The sequence below is a fragment of the Epinephelus fuscoguttatus genome, linkage group LG18 (genome assembly GCF_011397635.1).
Source record: "Epinephelus fuscoguttatus linkage group LG18, E.fuscoguttatus.final_Chr_v1".
In the NCBI taxonomy this organism is placed as follows: Eukaryota; Metazoa; Chordata; class Actinopteri; order Perciformes; family Serranidae; genus Epinephelus; species Epinephelus fuscoguttatus.
In genome coordinates, this window is record NC_064769.1 from 3840584 (window position 1) to 3867086 (window position 26503).

Consider the following 26503-nt stretch of genomic DNA (forward strand, 5'->3'; position numbering starts at 1 on the left):
TGGAGGATCAAGAAAGGGATATGCCTGTTGTAATTCACAGCTCATTTTCTGTTTTTGGATTACGGTTCGCTATGGTATGGTATGGTACTGTGTTGTCTTATTTCCACTGTTTAAAATGGAATCTCTTCTGTCTTGGTCATTCCAAGTACTTTTACCACCTGTATTTCCATTTCATGCTTCCTCTATCAACCATTTTCAACCCTATTTTCCCATGTTTCTGTGTCCAAGTAACGAAAGGAAACCACAGTTTTGACATTGATCCAGTCCAGACTGAAAACCCAAAGTTTCCTTTTAAGTTAAATAAGCGGTTAAGACTTCTTTCTTTCTTTCTTTCTTTCTTTCTTTCTGTCTATTAAGAAAGTGAAAATGATTTTTTTCACGTTTTTCTCATAATCTTCCGACAGGTTGAACTTTTTTCTCAAAGGCATCTTGGGTGTGAGTTGAAGAGTAGAATCGTGTTACCTGCTGATGTCCAGGTGGAGATCTTAAGCGCTTGAACGTGATTTATTCCCACATGCTGCAGACAGACGTCACGCACACAGACAACTCTCACTGCCTAAATATGGACAACGTCCCCGTGCGGATCCTTACTGGAAAAAAGTGAAGGGCTCGTCCAGCTGGTAGTCCATCCTCGAGCTCTCCCCGAGCCGCTCAGACAAGCCGCACGCGCGCTCCTGTCCACCTCAGTCCCTGTCACAGACCGGTGCCTCTATCTCTGTCTCTGTCTCTGTCCGGACTAACCCAGCAAACGTCTCCCTTTGCTGAGAGCACACAACCTGAAGCACCATGGAGGCCATCAAGAAGAAAATGCAGATGCTGAAGCTGGATAAGGAGAACGCCATAGACCGGGCAGAGCAGGCTGAAGGGGACAAGAAGGGAGCAGAGGACAAATGCAAACAGGTAGCCTATACTGCGATGGAGCTACACTACACTTCACAGACAACTTAACCAGCTTCTCGCCTGAAATGAAAGGCAGTATTCCTTTATAGTGTCTTCGCATAGGCGTTTTCTCATAAATTGTCGGTATTCGAGAATGTCTTATCTTTAAATGAAATACGTAAGATAATCTTTTAACAATAAAACAAAAGGGAACTCAAACAAACAACAACATAAAAGTAAGAGAAGAACAAACTTGACCAAGTCTGTGAAGACTGAAGAAAAAAACAGATTTTAGTGTGTTCCAAGTAGGACTTGGCAATATATGGATATTGTATGTGTGTATGTATGTATGTATGTATGTATGTAGGCTATGTGTATTGTGATATAAGACTGGATATCGTCTTAGATTTTGGATATCGTAAGTGCTCTGGATTTAAAGGCTGCATTACAGTAAAGTGATGCAACGGACTGAACTTACCAGACTGTTCTATTGTTTGCCTTTACACACTTATGTCCACATTATTTATCAAAAAAATCTTATAGTGTAAATATTTTGTCCAAGCACCAATAGTCAACTCCCACAATATCATTGCAAAATTGACAGTGTGATCTTTCATCGCAAATATCATGATATTTGATTTTCTCTATACTGGCCAGCTCTATTTCTAAGGCATGATGGATTAAATCAGTCAGGACCTCAGCAGCATCTGTAGGGTTTCTATTAGCTAAGGCTGGCTCAGCTGGGGTTAATAACTTTGAAAACCACCACCAACCTTAGAGCATGACATCTTTTCCCTTTATCAGATAATGGACAGTAAAAAAAAAAACAAAAACAGGAAATGAGATGCTTCATTTGAATAAACTTCCTACCAGTTCCTCGCTACCTGTGCAAAGTGCAAGGTCAGGAAAATACCAAACTGCAGTGGTTTCTTTCCTTCAGCAACTGAGATCTGAACTTTTGTCACACAGCACATTTAATCCTCTCATGGCACAGTGCCCTTGCAGACTGGATGTGATGATGGTGAGCATGCCATGGAACATATGACCAAAGTCTGTGAGGGCTCAGTGTGTAAGTTTAGAGGGTGGACATCACCATCCAGTACGCTTAGAATTTGCTGCCCCCTGACAAATCCAGCTACACTTTCCAGCTATGAAGTAGGAAATTAGTCACAGCTTTATGGATTACTTGCAGTCTCTCCTGTGCAGCTCCACTGTGTATAGATAGGATATAATATATAGCAGCAATTTAACTATGCAACTGTCCACATAGCATTTGTTCCCAGGGGATCCCAGCTAGTAGCTATTACAATGCCTGCACAATCACTTCTCTCTGCCAGTCTAGGAGCATTGAATACTGGCATGTCTATTTCTGTATCCCCCCCCCCCCCCCCCACCCACACACACACACACACACACACACACACACACACCTTCTTTGAATTGTTGCTCCTCTCAGAAAGACAGTCAAGGCTGTTGGTTTGGGAGTTGCCACAATGTCGACTGTAGGATCAGGACTGTCCCAGGCTATTTGTGACTGAGAGGCCTTACATGGCTACAGTCTGGGAGAGACTGTCAGAAGTGATATAGAAAGGACATTTGTCCTGGGAACATTGTGGTCGGGCCACATTACTGTCATTTACAATTGGCTTTTTATAGTTCTTGAAGCTGTTGTTCCAATGGCAACTCACTGAAACGATCTTTGCAAATGAGTCATCGGATAACAAATGCCTTAAGTCCAAAATCGAAGGGCTCATCATGTTGGGAGCAAGAAAACTGCTTGTCAGGGGGTCATTAAGATAAAAAAAGGGGGTTATCATTTTGGGAGAATGAATATGCTCATCAGATTTAATGACAATCTGCCTATTAGATCATCATCATTAGAGTGTCCCAAACCATAAGGGCTCATCCTCTGGGGAACATAAATTTACTGGGTGGTAGTGGGGTGTGGCTACATATTGTTTGCACATATGATGTAAAAGATGGCACACTTGTGTATTTTGGTCATATGTTTGTGACAGTCACTGTTAACTGTGATGTTAAGGCCTTTTCCACACGTACAGGAATTTTTTGAAAACAAATATTTTCCTTTATGTTTTGACCTCTTGTCCACACGCATTTGAAGGTTTTTGAAAACGTCTTCTAAGGTGCAGATTTTTCAAAACAACTGTTTCTGTGTATCTGTGTGGTATTGTTGCAACGATATCAGATTTCCAAGGTACAATAACCATCTGAAAATATCGCTATTTCAAGTTTTAATGAAAGTCTGTGTAAAAAGTGTTTATTTTGACAATAACTTAAAAAAAAGTGAGCTCATCTGTACAGTTGCATTTTTTTCAATAGCATAGATAAGCAAATGTACACAGTATGATGACCATTCATTTTTTATATTACAGTATACCTTGAAATCAGTATACTGCTGCATGCCTACTGTGTGGACATGGAATGTGGGTTTGGGAAATAATGACATCACCTCAGTTTGCACCTGCCCATTGTTGCTTTGTGCGATGAGCATTCTTTGGTGCTAAAGGAAAGGTCAATAGTACTACAGAAACATTCTCAATCATTCTGCGGGCATTGTGAATATTCACAGCAAATTGCAGCAGAATCTGGTTGGTACCACTAGCAACACTGTCATACATAAGTACTGCAGAATGGCTAATACATTCGAAGGAAATATAATGCTGCCTAGATTACATTTCTTACTTCATACTGTGGGACAATTTGACAAGCACTGTGGCTTGAGTATAAAATTGTCCATCGTAACTCCAGCAGTGTGACAGTGCAATGATACATAAATAGAGTGCTGAAAGATTGAGTCCTGCAAACCAGAAATTAGTAAATATTTTATTTTTCCCCTCATCCAGAAGTCAGTGGGTTTTTGGTTAGATGTCTGAAGTAAGTTCTGTGGTTAAAGCTAAAGAGACTTTCAAGTTTTGCTTTAAGACATAAAGTATGTCAGTAAATACCCCAACTGTGAATTTTTAAGCTTTTATGTGTATTAACCCTTTAAAGTCATGCTCAACTGTTGGTAGTGCCCATTTTGAGTCACTATATCTTAATTAGAAATGTCTTGAACTTAACTCAAACTGATTGGGCTATCTCTGCTATTCGGTTTAGGTATGTTATGCTAAAAGAATTCACTAGAGTCACTTTGTCTTTAAATAGTATGCCTTTTCATTTCACCTCCTACAGGAAGTATTTCTACGACATGTCTAAAGCCATGCTCAATCAAATGGTTGAATTGGCCTTTTATGGTAAAGGTAGTGATGGTAAGATAATAAATATATAATTTTTATCAAATAAAAAAGGATGTATGTTCACTGTTGTTAATACCTATCTTTAATGTTATTTAATTATATATTTGATGAAAAAAAATTATGTCAGTATGATTTTTCACCATTTCTGGGAGGTACTGTAACTGTTAATATTTGGAATGAATAGACATTACACTAGTACTAATAATACTGATTTCATGGTCACAAATTGACATATATAGTATACTAACATATTATGGGCATTATAACAGTGTATGGTTTACAATTTTTTTTTCCATCTTAAATTATTTGGTAGATATTTATCTAAAAAAAAGGGGGGGGGGGGGGGGGTCTGCAAAAAAAAACCATTAATTTTTGTTATCATTGCAAGAAAATAAAAAATGCAAAGAAAATAAATTTCCATTGCTTTTTAAAAAAAATTTGAAAAATGCTCGGCAATTGATGAATTAGGTACACATATTTGTACATGAACACACAAGACTGGTATATGTTCACATTAAAAATTGATAGCAGTTTGTATTTACTGAAAAGAGGAGCATATGAATCAGATTTTTTAGCAAAGGTCATCATTCTCAAAAATTTCTTTTGAATTAACAAAATTATATTGAGAAAACTGGGATATGTGGCACCCCACACAGACTTACAGTACATAACATACGGATAAATTAAGCTGTAATAAAAAGTCAAAATACAAGAATGATTTATCAATGAATGAACTCTCAATATTCCAATTGACTTAATAATCTTTTTTACAGAAAAATTTCCATATGGTATTTCCATGTTAATTTACTATTAATCTACTATGACTCCTAGAAATTTAATATGAGGAAACTGAGTAATTCTAATATTGTCTATGAATAATTTGGCTCCTTCTTTAGTATACTTTTTATTTTTGTTACAGAAAATTATAAAATTAGATTTATTTATATTGAGAGAGAGTTTGTTCATCTGAAACCATTTAGAGATTGACGATAGCTCTTCATTTGCTTCTCGAGTCAGTGTGCTAAAATTTTCATGTCAAGCAATAAGACATGTCATCAGCAAATATAAGAGGCAGTACATTATTGCAGACCCTGGGTAAATCATTCATATATATCAAAAACAAGAGAGGTCCAAGGATGGAACCTTGAGGTACCCCACAAAGAAGCTTAGCTCTATTTGAATTTTGCATATTTAGAGATACATGTTGTTCCCTGTCCTTTCAGTAATCTATCAACCACTTAAGAGCAACATCATGAAAACCATATTTTTGAAGTTTAGCAATAAGGATATTGTGATCAAAGGCTTTTGACAAGGCTAGCAACTGGCTAATGAGACTACAGACAATAATCACATCAAACACAACTTTATAGCCTCATTGTGGTGGCAACATAAAGTCATGTGACTGTGGTGTAGTTCATTGATAGCCTGAACTATAATTGAAGAGTAAAGCAGTCTAACCTAACAACAGGTGGGATGCAGGACCCTGTTCCCTGTCAGATCCTTAGTTTTGTATGTATAATCTTCCACAGTGACCTCCTTCTCCTCCGTTCATTTATTCCACAATGTATTTTGCAAAGCAAATTAGTACACAATATATCATTGAATTATATATAGAGTTCCAGTTATTTCTCTTCTAAACATTTTCAATATCCATATGGTTGTATCAAAGGAAAGCTTTCCAACTGTCTGACATGTGTTTCTGCTGTGTCTTGGTGTATTCGGCCTGTAGCTAGAGGAGGAGCTGCTGGGTCTGCAGAAGAAGCTGAAAGGAGTGGAGGATGAGCTGGACAAATATTCTGAGTCGCTGAAGGATGCCCAGGAGAAGCTGGAGCAGGCAGAAAAGAAGGCAACAGATGTGAGTGAAGGGAACTGGTGCCATGGGTCACATTACTGCAGAAATGCAACTATATTAAGACCACATGAACCTATTGTACTTAGTCCAGTCACATCTGATCATTTCTATAGTAACACAGGTACCATGTTGTTGACTACATGTGCCATTATTTCAATTTCAATTTCAATTTTCAATTTTATTTATAAAGACCAATATCACAAATCACAATTTGCCTCAGAGGGCTTTACAGCATACGTCCTCCCTAACAGCAGATAAGGAAAAACTCTCCCCAAAAACCCCTTTAACGGGGAAAAAATGGTAGAAACCTCAGGAAGAGCAACTGAGGAGGGATCCCTCTTCTAGGACGGACAGACGTGAAATTGATGTCGTGCACAGAACGGATCAACATGATAAATTTACAGTAATCCATATGACAAAATGAGACATAAAGTAATAATTATAATTATATAATTATATATAAATAATTATAATTATACAAGTATAATATATGACAGAATATGTATGTGACAATGATATTCATATGTGTACAAAATGGTAGAAGTATGACTAAGTAGGAGGTATCAGGCAGGACCATTAATATTTAATATACCACTACACAAATGGCTTCCTTCAGGTGTTGTAAAAAAGAAGTACCAGTCTGTTTAACTTGAATTACTGCACAGTTGTAAATTTAGACCATCAGTGACATTACCACTGCTATAAACCAACAGTGCCAAGTCTTAGTCTCTCTCTGTGTTTTAAATATGCCAAGACCAGTTAGTTACTGTCGTTCAAATTTTACACTCCCACATCTCATGTAGGCCTAATAATCATAACCATTTTAATATTGACCTTCAGAAATGCAATTCAAAGCTGGTTGTTCTAAATGTCATCATTAGTTCCAGTTGAAAACTGCTGCTGAGTCTCACCACTGACAGCAGCAGCAGAGACTGTATAAAATCTGTCATGTGCAGTATCAAATTCTACCTACATATCATAAAGCTTGTCAGCACCTTGAGGGAAATACCATCCATTCTAACGAATGTGAGGAGCTTGGCAGAGAGAATCTGGTTTCACTTGCTTGGCGCTAGTGTGCAGATGCTACTGCTTCTTTGGCTCCTGTACAACGTTCAACGCCTTGGAGTTGCTTTCTGGTAAAGTGCACTGTGCGCTAAGAGCAAACTATCATAGTGAAAGAAAGCCACAGTACTGTGCATCATTAACCAATAAACCGTAAGTTTATTAAACTGTGCCAAGTATTCTCCTTTTCCACAGTGCTGAACACAACGGAACATTAGGGCCTGATGAGATGGTGCCACCACAGAGCAAAAAACAGATTGGTCCAGAAAAAATGATCTGGTAAACATGGTGTTGGCCAATCAAATTTGTGAAAATCACACATACCAGGTAGGTTTAAGGGTAGGCTCACAATTTTTCAAGCCTATCTTAAAACAAAAGACATTTGCCAGTGTGAATATTGAACAGGCTTTACTTGCTGTAATCATTCCTCCTGTTCAGACTGACCATTAAAAGATCATTTTGGGGGGTCGGTGGCTTAGTGGATAGAGCAGACACCCCATGTTGCCGCAGCGCCCCGGGTTCAACTCCAGCCAGTGGCCCTTTGCTGCATGTCGTTTCTCCTCTCTCTCTCCCCCTTCACACTTAACTGTCCTATCTATAAAGGCAAAAATGCCACCAAAAATATCTTTAAAAAGAAAAAAAAAAAAGATCCATTTCTAAATCACTTCCAGTGCGAGGTACAAAATCCAGCCCTTCTTCCTTGTAAAAATGTAGTGGTGGGTAGAGTGCAGTTAAATTAAATTAAAATGCTTTTTTTGTTTTGTTTTGTTTTTTTAATGAGCGAAAAGCAGCATTTGGTCTCATATGCAGATTTGCTATTTGCTGTGAATTCATGAGTGATAGAAATAGGGGAACAAAACAGAGTTGGCATAGGACCTGCAAAAATCTAGAAATGGCCCTGCAACCTGGTGTGTCTATCTCATTACATCCTTATGTCCCATAGGTGATGAAAGAAAGAAAGAAAGAAAGACAGAAAGAAAGAAAGAAAGAAAGAAAGAAAGTCCCTACAGACTGAGCCCCCCACCTGAGCTACTGCCACGTAGCTCAGTCTGTAGGGACTTGTTTGCCCCTCCTAGTTAATCTTAATATTAATGTATCATCAGCTGACTTGCTGTAAATGCAAATGTTGGCTGCTGGCTTGTTAACTGCAACGTTACATTCAAATCAAACAGCCAAACGTTTGCTAACTGGTAATGCTGACATTAATACTAGCAAGTTTACCTCACTTTGTTGGGTTGAATTCCCCATTACAGCTGTGGCTTTCATGAGGTCAGAGGCTGACTCTGTGCTGTGTGTGTGTGTGTGTGTGTGTGTGTGTGTTTGCAGTCAGCTTAATTTTTTATCTCCATTCATTGTAACATTACCATGGTATTTTCCTTTAATTTCTAGGCTACTGTAGTTTCAAACACATCTCAAAAATACATTTAAAATCTGTTAAGGAGTGTTTACTGTTACGTTTGGTTTTGTGTTTTGGACCCAAAATGCAGAGACAGAGGCGGAAGACAGTTTTGAAGAGTTTATTACAAAAACGGAGCTCCAAAAAACAGGGAAACAGGTGGCAAGTGAAGGCAGCGGTGGTTTGGCTGGCGTAGCTGGTGAAGCCGACTGGAAGGAGCATGTGACCGACGCAGGAACGCTGAAGCGTAGTCAGGCACGGCAAGGAGACACACTGGAGTCTGCATACAAAAATCAGGAAAGCGCATAAGAGCGACGAAAAAACATACGAGAGTCACAAGCGATAGAGCCGTTACTATACCGGTCGAGACGGGATAATCTGGCACAGGAGTAGTGACGAGGACCAGGTTTTATAGTGAGAGTGATTACTGGATGAGAACCAGGTGCGCCTTGTCAGGAGTCCAGCCAGCCACACCCACCACTGCACACACGCTGCCAGGGAGAGAAACAGGGAAAAGGGAGGGGGAAAAAAAAGGAAAACAAGACAACCCAAACACAAAACCAAACGTAACAGAGCATAACCATGACAGTTTACAAGATAAACTAAGAATAATTAGACAGTGTGCCTGTGACCCTGATTTCAAACCTAATCAGTTGGATCCTAGATTTAGAAACTGGATAATTAAGGAAATAACAACATATTACTTATTAACAGACAAAGGGAAGATTAACAGATTTTCAAACTTTGAGAAGAAAATATGCTTTGGAAAAGCAAGATTTTTATTGGTATTTACAACTACCGCACTATTTCAATCAACATGTTAAAAATCACCCATCAGATCTAGATGACCCAGTGCTGAAAGTAGTTTCAGGATCCTACATGTCAAAATTAAACAAAGGTATTATATCCACACTATATAAGGGTTTTATGTCAAAGAAATCCTATTCCACAGAGTACCTTCAAAATAAATAGTAAAATGAGGGTAATTTTGAGATTTCAAGGGAGTTATTGCAGCTTTCAGTGGAAGTGCACTAATTTTTATATATGGGGAGAACTGTGTTGGAAATGTCAGTTAGATTTTTCATTACCCAAAGCAGAAAGCACACTCTACAGAAAAGGCTCCCATGTGCTGGAGACTGGAATGCAAATCACTGGCATATATTTTGGGAGTGCCCTGTAATAAGACAGTATTGGTCTGAGATGCACAAAATTTTGGAAGGCACTGTTAACATAAAAATACCTTTCCTATTTAATACTTCTCACTTCACCTACTAAAGAATAGATAAACAAAGGTACGGTCAAACTGGATTCCATATGTACAACAGTCATGACCACATTTTTTGGTAAAAGACAGTGACGACAAGTTGCTCTGTATAATCAATCATAAATCAAAACCTTGAGTCAGGTGCTCATGGAGAAACAACAGGATACACAGGAAGGCAATCCAGGCACTCTACAAAATGAGGAAGGAAGTATTAAAAAGCCTTTACTGTAGTGGCTAAATCATTAAAAGAGCCAACATGTTTCCACCACAGTAAGTTTTTGTCTAGGCTTTAAAAACATACAAAAAAGGTATGTCCCGACCTATATAGTAGCAAGAACCAATGGCAGGCCATGACCCAGATAATGACATGACAGGTGAAACAAACAGAAAATAATGAAAAAATAACAACTTGATAAAAAATACACAGAGTATAATGAAATGAAATACCCAGAAAAAATAGATATATAAATATATATGCACACACATCTTTACACATAGGCTGTGAGAAAAATTATGAAGCCTATAGAGGACAGAGACAGAGTCTTCACCATTTTTCTCACAGCCTATGTGTAAAGATGTATGTGTACATTTACATATTTTTGTTGGGACCTTACCTCGTAACAGGCCTCCAATTAAAGTGTCAAAATGGCTATCGGCAATAATTAATAATTAGCATTAATTATGTTAAATAATTTGACTTAATTTACATTAAATCACCTCATGGGGAACCATTCCCAAAAAGGGAAAATTGATGGCCAGTTAATGCTATCAGTCTAATAAAATATACACTAAACTATTAATCTTTAACTATGATCAATAATTAATTAATTAATTAATAACCATTAACAAAATTACCATATTAATAGTACAGGCTGAAGGATTTCGGAGTTCTTGACATAGCAGAGGATGACTATTCATTCACTGTTGTGCAATATTAAACAGACAGCAGATATAATTCCAAATGTATTTATTGATAAACAAAGGGGTGTATATATGTGTGTGTATTCAAAGGAGAGAGAGAGAGAGAGAGAGAGAGAAAAGGGGTGTGTGTGTGTGTGTGTGTGTGTGTGTGTGTGTGTGTGTGTGTGTGTGTGTGTGTGTGTGTGTGTGTGAAACAAAGGCTGTTTGGCCTACAAAACAAAATGGCTGACAAGACAACAGAAAACTACAAGATGGCTGAATCCAAGATGGCTTCAGACTGGTTTTGCCTCACTGTGGTTAGGACAAAGACAAAGGAGATGAAGTGACAACTTTGAGTCTCCACTTTGGGTGTAGCAATGTTGAAAGCCAATTTGTAAGTGGGTATATGTGTATGTGATATGTGTTGCAAAAGGGTCTTGGTTAGTACAGAGGATGTCTGGTTGCATGCAAGATTCTGTCTGTGTATAGCATAAGCAACTGACATCAGCTTAGCTTTTGCAAAGCTAACTATCCAATTACCCAACTAAAACAATCGCAACAATAACTCAATGAACAGCATTAAATCACAAGTTTTCTATATTTTTGTAGTGTCTGGATTGCCTTCCTATGTATCCACATTTTTTTGGCATTTACCAGTTAACAGATCCCCTAAAGGATGCCTGATCTTCTTACCAACTTAAAAATAATGCACTGGAATATCTCTCAATTTGTTAATCTATGGTTGTTGTTTTTTTTTAAATCTTAGGTCGGGTGGATGGGGGATTAGCGTTGGTCAGGTGGAAACTGGTTCAAGCAGACTTGCTGTAGTGAAGGTATATATGGCAAATACAGTGAAGTAAAAAGTAGGTTACTGTTTCAATAATATAAAAACTCATATGCGTTACTTGTGATGTGTTACTACCCACCCCTGTAAAAAAAAAAAAAAAAAAGGTTTATCTGAAGCTAATATGTTCAGTCACAAGCTAAAGCCTTTTAGCACAAAATTCCCCTTTTCCCTCTATTCTTCCACTGCAGCTCAGTACGGAAACACAAAGTGGGAATTTTATACTAAAAAGACATTTCGATTTCAAGAACTTGTAGGTTTAACTACATGCACTGGAAGGAAGTATTAGTCCTCAGATATCTTCCACTTCACAGTCTACACACCTTCCTGAGTGCCGTTACATTTCTTAATACTATTCCTATGTTCATGTTTCATGTTCATGTAACTCTCTGCTCTGACTAGGTCAGTCTAATGTCAGTGGTTTACAATAACTCTAAGCTCCTACTCAGAATGTGCTTTGAAGACCAAGGCTAGTAATTCTGGATAATTAATGATATTTATGCAGGTTTCTGTGAGTTATGAGTCAGCGTTTATGACCAATTATAGTGCAAAATATCAGAGCGACACAGGGAAGAGTGAGGACTCTATTTGTCTTTATTTGTCCTTAAAGGAGTGTGATCTCCCTGTGCTGTGTGCAGTGCCACTGAGATGTTACCAAAGATGGAAAAGAATTGAAGCAATGCATGAATTTGTTTATGCTTCCACTGCTTACAGCAGTGTGCTTCTGTAGGTGGTGCTCACTCCAATGTGGACTTCTCAGCCTCAGGCCATCAAGTTCTGTTCACAAACACATACACATGTACTGTACAGGAGATACAAGGAGATACAATGGGAAAACTTTACCGGAGAAGACAGATACCATTTGCAGTCAGCAGTGTGTGAGCAATTATCTTACTTTCAAATGATATAGTATAGCTGCATTATATAGTTACTTATGTGTGATTGTATAATATTTATGATATATTAACCCAACATGATTTAAATGATTTTACACTGTTAGTCATACACTAAATGTGACTGAGATCTTTATCAATGAATATATTTATGAAGAAAAGGTTGAGGCCTGAGCCAAATGAATCTTTAAATGCTTTATAGCCATGAAGCATTTCATACAGAGTTCATAAAACAGACTTACTTTACCACTAGACCAATGAGGCTTTCCCTTTTTATCCAGTATTTTTAAGCTCTGACTGTTTGTAGCCAGGGCCCAGTTCTTCAAAAAGTTTAATCTGGATCAGAATTATCCAAGATTTGGAAATCCCATCTTTTGCTATCCAGTATCAGATAGGCCATCTTACTTTGGTGCCAGTTTTTCAAAGCAACGCTGCATTGGATCACCCTGATGACTGTTTTTGAAGTGTCAGAAAACAACACAGGCGATGTCAATGTTAGAAACTACTTTTGACTGTGACATTAAAAAAGTGAGTTAAAATGAAAGTAACAACCTCAAAGATTTTTAATGAAATAAATGTCTTATATGTCATTGTCTATTGCTGAATGAAGTTACACAATGATGATTCAGCCTATGGCCCACTGATAAAAGCCCTTGCATTTGCAGTATTGGTTGTCTAAATGGAAAAATCCCAAAAATCACAAGCGACGCCCATAAATGTTGCGAGCTGCAGGATTCATAAAACGAGGTGATATAAACAAATTCACCAGCCTGGTTTCTTGCCTGTCTGCCAATAAACATGCTGCAGTTACTGCTTGCTGCCTCCAAAGTAAATGAAATGAGACGTTTGAAAATTAAATTTAAAAAAAAAAAGTTTGATAATGACAGCTATTTGGGTAATATTTTTTAATCGTGACAAAATCCTTTACTTTTTGTTTTACTTAAAGTAGACATTAAGCTACCAATGTAATGGTAAATGATCAATGGACTGCACTACTAGTCTTCTGACCACTCAAAATGCTTTTACACCACATGCCATATTCACCCATTCACACACTGGTCGCGGAGGCTACTGTACATGGTGCCACCTGATACTCAGTAACCATTCACACACTCTCACACACTGATGAAACAGCCATCAGGAGCACTTTGGGTTCTCTGTTTTGCCCAAGGATACTTTGACATGTGGACTGGAGGAGCCGAGGATTAAACCCCCAATCTTTCGATTAGTGGACGATGCACTCTACCTACTGAGCCAATATATAATGGAATATTATGTATTGTATTATGTTGTTGTTTCTCTTGGTGAAAAAGGTACTTACAGCTGCCCCAATAACAGAATACAATGCAACAGAAACAAACTGCACAGAGTTAAGTTTATTCTGATAAAAAAATATTGCTTTTGTTGTTATTCATGCAATATATCATTTTAAAGCTGATTTTGTGCTCGTTATAATGGACCTATCTGATGGCACATCAGAATATTATGGAGTAATGTTATAAGGGCATTTGCTGAGACTTTCAGTATTTGCCTTATTGCAGCATTACAGGTCATAGGTCAAATCTTGTCCCCAGTGTCATGAAAATGTGGCTGGCAGATAGGTTAGAGTCTAAGCTTTACTATAATATATAAGTATATGATATTCTGTGAAGGTTACCCTCTTTTATACTGACTCTGTGTGTAAAATGGCAAAAAAACATGGGAAATTGTAATGATGGAGTGATGAAAAAAGGAGTGATAGCACACGGAAAGCTATCATTGCTGATTCCAGCACAAGGGACACAGACTTTTTCCAAACTTTTCTCCAAATTGGCACGATCAGCACCCTGGCTCATTGACTATTAAATCCTTATCTACTTTAGATGTTTATACATACATATATATATATATATATATATATATATATATATATATATATACACACACACATATACAGTACAGGCCAAAAGTTTGGACACACCTTCTCATTCAATGTGTTTTCTTTATTTTCATGACTATTTACATTGTAGATTCTCACTGAAGGCATCAAAACTATGAATGAACACATGTGGAGTTATGTACTTAACAAAAAAAGGTGAAATAACTGAAAACATGTTTTATATTCTACTTTCTTCAAAATAGCCACCCTTTGCTCTGATTACTGCTTTGCACACTCTTGGCATTCTCTCCATGAGCTTCAAGAGGTAGTCACCTAAAATGGTTTTCCAACAGTCTTGAAGGAGTTCCCAGAGGTGTTTAGCACTTGTTGGCCCCTTTGCCTTCACTCTGCGGTCCAGCTCACCCCAAACCATCTCCATTGGGTTCAGGCCCGGTGACTGTGGAGGCCAGGTCATCTGCCGCAGCACTCCATCACTCTCCTTCTTGGTCAAATAGCCCTTACACAGCCTGGAGGTGTGTTTGGGGTCATTGTCCTGTTGAAAAATAAATGATCGTCCAACTAAACGCAAACCGGATGGGATGGCATGTCGCTGCAGGATGCTGTGGTAGCCATGCTGGTTCAGTGTGCCTTCAATTTTGAATAAATCCCCAACAGTGTCACCAGCAAAACACAAAGCACTGTTCTGTTCTTCTACTTGCCCTCACAAGTTTAGTTACACCAGAGCATTAGCAATCTGAACTGAGCAGATAAATTCAGTTTCACTTAAATCACTTTTTGTTCCATACAAACCTGGAAATGTGTTTGTCCCATTCTCTAAACTGTTTTAGGGGGACCTCTACTGGTAATGCTGTAAATAGATAATAATAATACATTTTATTTATAAGCACCTTTCACGACACTCAAGGTGACTTTGCAGGCAAAGATAAAGAAAATAACAGCAGATAAAAAGTCATTGAGGTAAGGAATAAAGTAACATGAATTTTAACAAAGAAATAACAACAGCAAAGCAAGTTTACAGTGAGTAAAATTCTGTGTAAATAGTGGATGTGTGTAGGGCTAGGAGGATGGGATTCAAACTGAAAAAGCTATTTGAAGGAGGAGTTTTGAGGCGGGATTTGAAAGTGGAGAGGGTGTTGATGCAACAAATGTACAGTATAATTAAGATATAATTCAGGAAGGATATTCATCTTTATTATTATTCTCTGCTGCTGAGATCATCATGTTTTTTAATTAAATAAACGTTTTTAATACACAAGGAGGACATACCTTTAGGTAAGTGAGCCTATTGTGAACCTATTCACCAGTTCTTGGGTGGAGGCATAGTTAAATAATAAGGCACAAGATTTGTGAGCAAGTAAAAATCCAGTGTCTTCCATACATCTTTAAAAAATCATCAACAGAGGTACCCCTGGGCCTGGATTTTAGAGTGTTACCAATACATCATCCTTTACAAACATATCTTAAACTCTACTCGTCCTTTAGTTATACCCTCCAAAGCTCTTTCCTGTCTAATGATTCGGGTCAGAAGTTACACCAGAAGGTTAAAGACGGTCGGCTGGCTGCCTTTCATTTTGATCATAGCACCATAGTGAATGCATTCATGCAATTATTAGGCCTAATACAAATTCATGTGCACGAATAATCTAAAATTAAATTAAAAGGGACTCTTTGTTACTTATTAGGGGGATGGATTGGTGCAGAAAGAGGTGGCTTGTCAAATCATTTTTTAAAGCACTGGGGAGGGACTTTTTTGGCTTAGGGAGGGGCATACAAATTTAAACAGCTGTATTTTTTAAACTTATTTTACTGACATGTTTTCTTTAAAAATCAGCAAATTTACACCATTTATCATACTCAGAAAATGTAACAAAATTATTGTTGGATTTTCATATCTTCTGTTGGAGCCTTTGTCGCCTTTTCCGAGTTTTAAAAAGTGATATTTTATTAAATTCACTTTAGTCTATGTCATTCATTCATTCATCTTCTAACTGCTTCATCCTCTTTGGGGTCGCAGGGGGGCTGGAGCCTATCCCAGCTGACATCGGGCGAGAGGCAGGGTACACCCTGGACAGGTCGCCAGACAATCGCAGGGCTGACACATAGAGACAAACAATCATTCATGCTCACATTCACACCTACGGACAATTTAGAGTCACCAATTAACCTAGTCCCCAAACAATTCTTGCAGTCTTTGGACTCCACACAGAGGGGCTCCCATGCCTGGGAATGAACCGGCAACCCTCTTGCTGTGAGGCGAGGGTGCTAACCACCACACCACCGTGCCGCCCCTTTAGTCTATGTAACATTTAAAATTTGGCCAAAAATAAACCATTTATATGAACTAGCCGGCATGCACTACAAAATGCATTACTAAAAAAAATGAGGCTTTTGTCAAATTCAAGATTTCCTCTTCAACTGATTTATGGTGGAGGGAATGCATTTTTTGCCAGTCACTCAGGGAGGCTCAAGGAAAAATGTTTGTGGCTTTGGGGAGGGTAACAAAAAAAGCCACCCCCTCCTCTGATGAAGAACAGTCCCTTAGGCTTCACGTTTTTAACAAACCACCAGTGTCCAGTATTAATGATGTTTCGTATCACTTCAAAATAAGAGGCTTATCGATAATCATTTTATTTTGAAATTGTAAACGGAAGAATTACCGTTGCCACGGAAACACCGTGACACCTGGGAGCAGCGCAGTTGAGTCTTCCCATCATGGCGGCTTTAACATCTGTGGACGCGGTGAGAAGGAAAATCCAAACACTGCAGCAGGTAGCTTACGATGCGGAGGATCGAGCCGAGCTGCTGCAGGCGGAGGCGGACATGGAGAGGCAGGCCAGAGAGAGGGTAATGTAGTAAACCAATCACTCTGTCAACAACTCCCACCTTCCACCGGAAACTATGGAAGTCAGGAAAAACACTAAAATTTTAGTTACGTCACTCTGAAGATGCTTTCAATGCATGAAAGAAAGACCAACTTTAATTATTGAATCTAACGTTATTGCTAAAATAAATGGGCCCTAGTGTGTCGAAACTCAGTGTTAAAGGTCATCTTGTCACCTTTTGAGTAGCACTATTACTATAGGCTTTCCTACAGCTGCCAACATAGACAAATATGTACTACTCTAATGATTTTAAAATATCAACAGACAGTCCATGAGCCAGACAAGATGTCAGTAGCCAACCACTGGATGTGGCAAAAAAAGATTTAGGGATTGTTCTTTACTTAGCCTATCAGAGGGGGTGGCTGGGATGTGACTTGATTTTTTTTAAATTTTTTTATTAAGGCCACAACAGCAACACAACAGCAAGGCCACAATTTAATAATGTGTTGCGTATATTCTTATTAGTGTGGATGCTTCAGCAGTAGTACATGTAGGCTACTATGCAGTGCCTGTAGTGCGGAGGCATACAACGACGAGGCAGTAATTGTAGTTCTTACCCTTAAGCAGCTGGGGCCTGTATCACGAAGCAGGATTAATGTCATGGCGAGGTAACTTCAGGGTTAACCCTGGGTTTTCGGTCTCACGAAGCCGGTTCAGTTCTTATCGGGGTAGATCACCATGGTAACTTACTCTGAACGGCTATCCTGCTCCGGAGCAGGGTAAGTTCAGGGTTGAATCTGATCCTATAAAAAGCACCACCCAGTGGCCAATCAGCTGTTTGGAAAAAAATGACTCCGCTGACAGAAATGCAGCCCAGTCATGACTGTAAGTTTAATTGATTTGATTGATTTTGATTTGAAAGTTTATTTTGAACATTAAAAAAGAAAAGAAAGCAACAACAACAGACAATGAAAAGATTGTTCTAAAAGGAGTGGAAAGAAGTCAAAATTTCATCCCACCCCTTCATAAAAAAAGAAACTGATAATTTAGCTTTTTTTTTGTTTTTTTTTTTTTTTTTTTTGTTTTTTTTAGCTTATTTTAGTAGAATTAATCTCTGATCCTCACGAGAAATACTTTTTTCCCCTCACATACGGCGCTTAGTGACGCTCAGCGCTGCGCTTCTCTCATGATTGTGATTGGTCCGCTGCGTGCGCGTTCACGGCTCTTGATAAAGCAACTCTTGGTTGAGTTACCGAGTTGATATCCAGCGTCGTGATACCGATTATCCTGATTGCCAGTGTTAGGGTTAGTCAACCCAGGATAGGTCTGGGTAACTCAGGAAAGGTTGATCTCGCTTCGTGATACAGGCCCCTGGTTGCCTGCCTGTTGATTTACTTGTATTTGTTGTTGTTTGCATGTTCGTTTGTTTTCTTCTACCTTTTCTTTTTTTTATGTTATGTGGGTCATTGTGTGGTCTCAGTTTCACTGGAATAAGGCTGTCTGACTGTCGCAGGTGATTATTACATTGGTGATTATAAATATCTGTACAGAAGGGCGACTAGGATGAATGTCACATAATAGCCACATTGAAAAACACAATGTGAACACCTGGGGTCCGTTTCACAAAGCAGGTTCAACAAACTCTGAGTCTAATCCTAAACTCTGAGTTGATCTACTCTGAGATAGGAAACTCTGAGTTTCCGGTTCCAGAACAGCTGATTTGAATCAGTTTAATCAACTCGGAGTAGTTTCACCTGGAGTTAAGCGCCTGCACCACAACTATAAAAAGCCAGCATCAATGGAGCCCCGATTCGACGAGTCACCATGGCAACGGGGAAGAGGAGGGCTGCGTTTTTCACCCCACTAGAATTAGAAATCTTAATGCGCTCATACGGAGAGTTTGCACATGTTTTCAAAAAGAAGTGCAACACCGCTGCAGCTGCAAAAGAGAGGGAGACGGTGTGGGAGAACATTGCTGCTCGGGTCAGTGCGTAAGTTTAAATGTAGTCCTTTGCAATCACAATAATATTACAGGGGAAAACTGCTTGAATGGTATTAATTTATTTCATTTAGGTGCAATCCCGCGGGGGAGAAGCGCACTTGGCAGCAGTTTAGGCTGAAATATAAAAACATTGTTCAAACAGGTAAGACCTCAGCATAATATCATGGGGGTGCCTCATTTTGATCATGTTTTACAATGTAAAGTAAATATTAAGTGGCTGTTTGACTGTGCAGTTGTTTTATCCCCAACATAATGCTGTTTTCACACACGTCTTCTCTCATCTATATCATGTTCTGTTAAATAATTAAGCCTATTTAAACTAACACAGACTTCTACTGAGCCAACAGAAAGAAGGCAGATGCCCGTAAAACGAGCACACTTTTCTGACCGCCCTGCACACAGTTGCCTTACTCAAGTGCTCAGCATCTCCGACATTGTACAAAAAACTTCCATTTGCAAAGAAACGCAGCGCAACACACAATATCTCCTGGGATGTGAGAGCATGACTATGATTGGTAATGTTGCAAATGTAAGGACGGATTAGGTTGTGTATGTAGATGATGGACTGTGACGTGAAACGGTACAGCTCAAAAAGATAATTGTGTGGAAATGCTAAAACATCTATGCGCGGTCTGATAACCATCTCCCGACGAATATTTAATTCTCTGCGCAGTAATGCTGCACCTTCATCCACGGGATCGTTATCAAAAGGACATGCCATGTAGTAGTGAAAAAAGTCGCCACCTACTGTGCCTATGGACTTCTAATATACTGACTCTGATTTTTTTTTAAATGACAGACGGCAGAACGGCTACGCCAAAACTCACCTGCTGACTGAATGAATGAGGAAATCAGATGGAGTGTGTGGCTCTGAAAGAGGGCGGAGACAGAGAGAAACTCGAGGTTCATTGAGAAAAACCTGGTCCCGACCAGGTTAGGTTCATAGAGTCTGTTACTACGGTAACTGACCGAGAGCTTAAGTTACCTCTCTCTCTGAAACAGGCTAGAGTTACCCCTCTTTCTCTGGTTTGAGTTACCTCCCTTTTTGAAACGGAAAACTCAGAGTTTCCCTCATTTCAGGGTTAACAGACTCTGAGTTTTCACTAAACCTGCTTTGTGAAACGGACCCCTGGGGCCTGTATCACGAAGCAGGATTAATGTCTTAGCGAGGTAACTTCAGGGTTAACCCTGGGTTTTCGGTCTCACGAAGCCGGTTCAGTTCTTATCGGGGTAGATCACCATGGTAACTTACTCTGAACGGCTATCCTGCTCCGGAGCAGGGTAAGTTCAGGGTTGAATCTGATCCTATAAAAAGCACCACCCAGTGGCCAATCAGCTGTTTGGAAAAAAATGACTCCGCTGACAGAAATGCAGCCCAGTCATGACTGTAAGTTTAATTGATTTGATTGATTTTGATTTGAAAGTTTATTTTGAACATTAAAAAAGAAAGCAACAACAACAGAGAATGAAAAGATTGTTCACAAAGGAATGGAAAGAAGTCGAATTTCATCCCACCCCTTCATAAGAAAGAAACTGATCACTTGTGGACACTTAATAGCACCATTAATAAGTGCCAACATTTTGTTTTGTTGGAGGAAATGATCCCTGTTAAAGATAATGGGCCTAATTGACAGCTTTGCTGCTGGAAGTGCCTATCATGTCTACACTTCATGGTGTTTGAGGGATTTTCCTTTTTGTTTTTTAAAGAGGGACACTAGGTATATTTTTGCGCAGCTGTTAATTTCTAACACAGCTCAATATCAGGATGATTTTATTCAGACTATCAATTTGGTGTTGATATGATTTAATTGTGGCGTCAGCTTTAAGCTTTATTGTAACATATATAACATTATGACAAAGAAGACCAATTTATCAGACGCAATGATGTTAGATGATAATTGTAATACACGCACTTCATCTGCGCAGCATTGATTTCATGGGATTCAAGGGTGTGATCAGTGTCAGATGTACAGGTACAGGTACTGTAGCTACTTGAACCAGTGATGAGTAATTTAACCTCCACATCATTTTATTTGCTACCTTGTTTTGTCTTGATTTTTCCCTCTCTCCTCCTCTATTTCTTCTTTCCTCACCCGTTTTTTTCTCTCTCTTGTCTATTATGTGATTTCATTGATGTTTTGACAGGGGAATTTCTTTGATAAGCTTTTAGTGGCTTCTAACCTCTCCGGCACTTTTCTTTTTTTAATCTTGTAAATGTTATACTGTCTGTTTTTAACATTATGTGCAAGTAAACTAATCTAAACTAAAGCTAAACATTATTCATACTGTTATGCGTTGCCACGCATGTTTCCTCCTGCAGCTGCCACGGTGTTGGCCTTTTCTCTAATGTTGCTTTTCTCCTCCTCATATTTTAGTAGAATTAATCTCTGATCCTCACGAGAAATACTTTTTTCCCCTCACATACGGCGCTCTGTGAGGACGCTCAGTGACGCTGCGCTTCTCTCATGATTGTGATTGGTCCGCTGCGTGCGCGTTCACGGCTCTTGATAAAGCAACCCTGGGTTGAGTTACCGAGTTGATATCCAGCGTCATGATACCGATTATCCTGATTGCCATTGTTAGGGTTAGTCAACCCAGGATAGGTCTGGGTAACCCAGGAAAGGTTGATCTCGCTTCGTGATACAGGCCCCTGGACTGCTAAAGCATAAAGCATAAATTAAGCATAAAGGTCTGCCATATCAATGTATATATTATTTGGATGCTTCAGGAATTTAACACCAAATAAAACCAAAATAATTGTTTTGATCATGTCTTTTGAAGTACTGAATATCTGATGCATTCAGTTATTGAATACTTTCTTTCTAATGTTCTATAACTCTCTGTCTTTTGGACATTTATGTTGTGTGTGTGTGTGTGTGTGTGTGTGTGTGTGTGTGTGTGTGTGTATCCCTACAGGCTGAGGCTGAGGTGGCATCGCTAAACAGGCGTATCCAGCTGGTGGAGGAGGAGTTGGACCGAGCTCAGGAGAGACTGGCTACTGCTCTGCAGAAGCTGGAAGAGGCTGAGAAAGCTGCAGATGAGAGTGAGAGGTGAAGAGCTTCATCTCACTCGAATGACTGAATGACTCAGTTTATGCTTCAGTTGCAGGACTGGATTAATCTGCTTGTGAGCCCCAGGATAGAAATGAGCTGATTTACCCAGAGTCTTAGAAAGCAACCAGTTATATTACAGAGATATAGTACATACACCTTCTGCTGTATATTAGTCAGTTTGTGATAATTTGATTACAGAGACATCTGTTTAAGAATATGTACCATGTAAGCATACTTTCAATTGATATATTAAAGTATTAAACCTATATTCTCTCACAGGGTACCTCTACAAAACAGGGATCAGTTAAAAATGCAGGAGCTACCTTATGGCCATATCCACTTCAGGTGTATTGTGCTCCAATGGTGAATATTTTAACAAATTTGCAATTGATCAAATTAACACAAAGACACTTGCTCTCTTTGCCCGGTTACCACAGTGTGTATTTCAGCCTGTACTCAGTAAGACTAAGGCATATAGTTCAAGGGGTTTTTCAGGCTGTCCATTGATAACTTCCAGTGATGTCTTTTGTCAGAGTATCAGGTGAACCAAAGGTCCTGTTATTCCTGGAATTTACTTACCTGTTTGGTTGGCTGTGATGTTTCCAGTGTTGGTGTGTTATCAACATTCCACTAATGGTGTCCAGGTTTGACAACTGCATAAACAACTGTAAAAACCAACAAGATCATTTCCTGGCATCACAGTTCTGCCAGCTGGTTTGTTTTGCCATTTGTGATGAAGTGATTAAGGGGGCGCTATTCCATGACCAAGTGGCACTAATGCATACCCTTTATATGGAGGGGGGAATGGAACAAATAATTGTCTGGATTACAAAGTGGTCAAAGTGGTCAACTATCCCACAGGTCCTCTCTCTGCTGGTGGTACATACACCCATCAGCCAAAACATTACAACCACTGGTGGGTGAAGTGACATCATCAGGGTTAATTTTTCCGTCTTGATGAAACTCCTGTGTAAAAGAGCCCCTTTTTAGAATTACAGTGGTATTCAGATCAAGCACTTTAACACAGTTGAATCTTCAAACATTCATGACTTTGATGTAGGTAGATGTTAGCCCCTGATGGCGATACTGAATCTAATCACACATAAACAATTGTTTCTGACTGACTGCCTGTTGTTATCTGTCCCTCTTGTCCCTCAGAGGAATGAAGGTAATTGAGAACAGAGCAACCAAAGACGAAGAGAAGATGGAGATCCAGGAGATGCAGCTGAAGGAGGCCAAACACATCGCTGAGGAGGCCGACCGCAAATATGAAGAGGTGGGGGAATCGCTGGTTTCTCAAGGTGTTAGCATGACATCATAAACACAGGCTGTGTTGCTGTTCTCCATTACAAGCTAATAACTACACACTACATCTTAACAAGTTTTGAATATGTAGTGAGTTCCCAATGGAAAAGGGACTTAAATCTAAAAACAAGTCAGAGGTAAATGTGTGTTTGGCACTGTAAACCAACAGACAGACAATAGATGATATTTCATATTATCACATTTATATGTGAAAACAGCAAAAAAAAAAAACAGATGGCAATATGCAAAACATTCAGATCATATATAATGATGTAACTGGTATGGGCAGAAATATATGTCACTAGAAACTGAATTTGAGTCAAAATCTATATTTGTATTATTAATGAAAAACTGAATCTGAATAGCATAATCTGACATTGATTTTTTTTAGTTTGGAAATGAAGTCCAATATACTTGAAACTGAATGTAATGTTACAGTGTATTGTCATAGAACGGTTTGTATGACATCCTACAAAAAATGCATGCACAACAATTTGTATGATATCCTACAAATTTGCTCCTCAGAAATGAGTTGTTGTGGTTAGGTTTAGGAAAAGAATCATGGTGAGGATGTACCTTAAAATGACTCAAAGTTTACTCAAAGTGGATGTGAACACGCAACTTCAGGGGAAAGTCTCAAAGGTCTGTTTTTCTCTGTCCCATCCACCACCCCAACTTGCCTCCTTACAAGCTCTTGGGACTGCTTCCTTGTTTACTGCTGTCAGTACACTGATCGCAGCCTTTCACAATACGTGGGATATGTATGCCTTTGGGTGCATTAGTTTTTGTAGGAAAACATACAGATCATTTGTGAGGACAGCCTGAATATTAAGAAATTTAATTCAGTTGCTCTGAAACTGCGTTTGATCCTCAATGAAAATGTACCTCTCTTTACTTCCACTTCCAAGTTCTTACAATTAGAATTCAGTTCTTGCAATTGCAGTTTGTTCAGGAAGAGCAAGAGAATGCAGATTCACAGAACTCCTTTTTAGTTGGTGTACGTTTTGATAGTTTGTGGCTGCATCAGCTTAAATTAGGCCAGCGCAAACCCCAGCACCAGGGGTCTGAACCCCCTACTCCTCCAACGGCACAACTTTTTGTTACTGCCATGACACAGGCTAGACCCAGCACTACCACTGGCCACCAGCCTGCTGGGTTTGCAATGGTTGAATTTGACTCACTACAGCCGCTAAGTGGAGGTCTGTCCCTGGAGCTGCTGCCCACTTTCCTCCCAGTGAAGTAGTCTCATAACAGTGGGGAAATATGTACACATTTCCACTAAAAACTTTCAGTATGGTACCTTTAACGCCAAAGGAACATGTACCTAGATCTGCATAACGTTTCCACTGCAGGCAGTACTCCTAAATGTAGGTGGGGTTATTGCTCAAAGCTCTGTCCAGCTCTCACTGTATTTTCTCTTCACTGGTGATGCAGAGGAACGTCTGCATCTCATCCATGGTCCACAGAACGAGGTTTCACGTCAACATTTTCAGAACAAAAAAAGAAGAGTCTGGAGTGAAAGTCTCTCTCAATAGGATATTTAAAAATAGTGGATATGTGCACTGAGTCCTTGTCGAGCAAGAGCAGGACGTAGTGCTGCTGTAGTGCACCAGGACAATACTCCACTATGTTTTTTTTCTTCAAATGAGGATTAGAATATATGCAATTCACATAATACGGATGATATTCATCAACATTTTTTAAAGGCTTTAAGATCCAGTCATCACGTAAGCTTATGTCATCCAAATGAGACAATCAAAACAAATGGAAAGGTCAAAGTTAGAGTTTACTAATATGTGTAAAACTTGCCATGGTGGGGCATCGGTGGCTTGGTGGGTAGAGCAGGCGCCCCATGTGCGGGGCTGTTGCCGCAGCCCGGGTTCGGATCCGGCCTGTGGCCCTTTGCTACGTGTGCTCTTTGGTTTGTTGATTGCTCTTTTTCAATGAACATATGTGTACTTAAGCAAACGGTAACTGATTTGTGAGAACTGAATGTGGAAGTAGGAAGAGAGTTTCATTTTTAGTAAGGATCAGATTTCATAATATTACAATCAGTTTCAAGTTTCCTGGAACTCAGGTCCAAAAGTCAGATACCGTTTTTTCAGTGGTATTAATCAACTTAACAATATAGTTGAAATGTTGTGATTCAGATTCATTTTTAATGCAATTATTCCAGTTGTGCAATTTGATTTCAAACGTAAATGATTCAAATTCAGTTTCTAGTGAGACAAATTTATGCCCATATAACTGGTTTACAAGGATAACAGACCAAATGTTTGGAATGGGATGGTTTATTTTAGTAATACACAAAAGTAATACACAAAAATTTTAAAAAGCATGAATTATTTCTGTGGATTTACCATACATGAGAGTGGGTATTGATTTTATAACTTGGACTTGACTGGGGACTTTATAGCCCAGATTTAAGACTTATTAAGGACTCATCTCTGAATATAGTACATTCTGTACACAATGAATGCAATAAGTGGTGTATAATTGGAATACAGTAATAGTGCCTGTGAGGATTAATGCTAAAAGTTAGTGTAATGACAGATCCTTTTTCTAAGCAGAGTAAGAAAAGAGAATAGTTGCATTAGTTTAGAGGAGTCACTTCTGTGTGTGCTGATTGTCTGCAGGTTGCTCGTAAGCTGGTGATCCTGGAGGGTGACCTGGAGCGCTCAGAGGAGCGTGCTGAGGTGGCCGAGGCGTAAGTCAACACCTGCACCATGAAAGCTTACACCAACGCAAGAGCCAGTGTACATTATTCATGTTACCATAGTAGAGATCATGTGATTACTTCTATGGCAACATGGGATCTTACACATTCAGTTTTAACTGATAAATGTCTTACTTTACATTAATATAATCCTCCTAGTGTTTATATTAATAGCAGTGGACATTGTAAATGCTGCATGGACTCATAAGTCATAATGATTCTCTTAAAGGGATAGTTCAGAGTTTTTGAAGGGGGCTTGTATGGGGTAATGGGGTAAGTCAGTCAGCACGCCCCCCAGTTTGGAGAAGCAGGCTGGAGTCTGACATGTAAGTGAAGCAATCTACTGCTGTGGAGGGGTCAGCAACAAAATGTATTTAAG

General features: G+C 39.1%; 1 protein-coding gene across 8 annotated transcripts in view; it reads left to right on the forward strand.

The window, feature by feature from the left end:
- Positions 1-588: 588 nt before the first annotated feature.
- Positions 589-26503, forward strand: part of tpm2 (tropomyosin 2 (beta)) — a 39661-nt gene continuing 13746 nt past the window's right edge. For 4 of the 8 annotated variants that reach the window (XM_049604140.1, XM_049604139.1, XM_049604142.1 and 1 more), the window contains exons 1-4: positions 16924-17070; positions 21967-22100; positions 23262-23379; positions 26045-26115. In XM_049604140.1, coding sequence (XP_049460097.1) covers positions 16939-17070; positions 21967-22100; positions 23262-23379; positions 26045-26115 — 455 coding nt within the window. In that variant the 5' untranslated portion in view covers positions 16924-16938. Of the gene's footprint in view, positions 901-5865; positions 5992-16923; positions 17071-21966; positions 22101-23261; positions 23380-26044; positions 26116-26503 lie in introns of those variants that run through there. The other 4 variants (XM_049604136.1, XM_049604135.1, XM_049604138.1 and 1 more) reach the window with 3 other exon arrangements.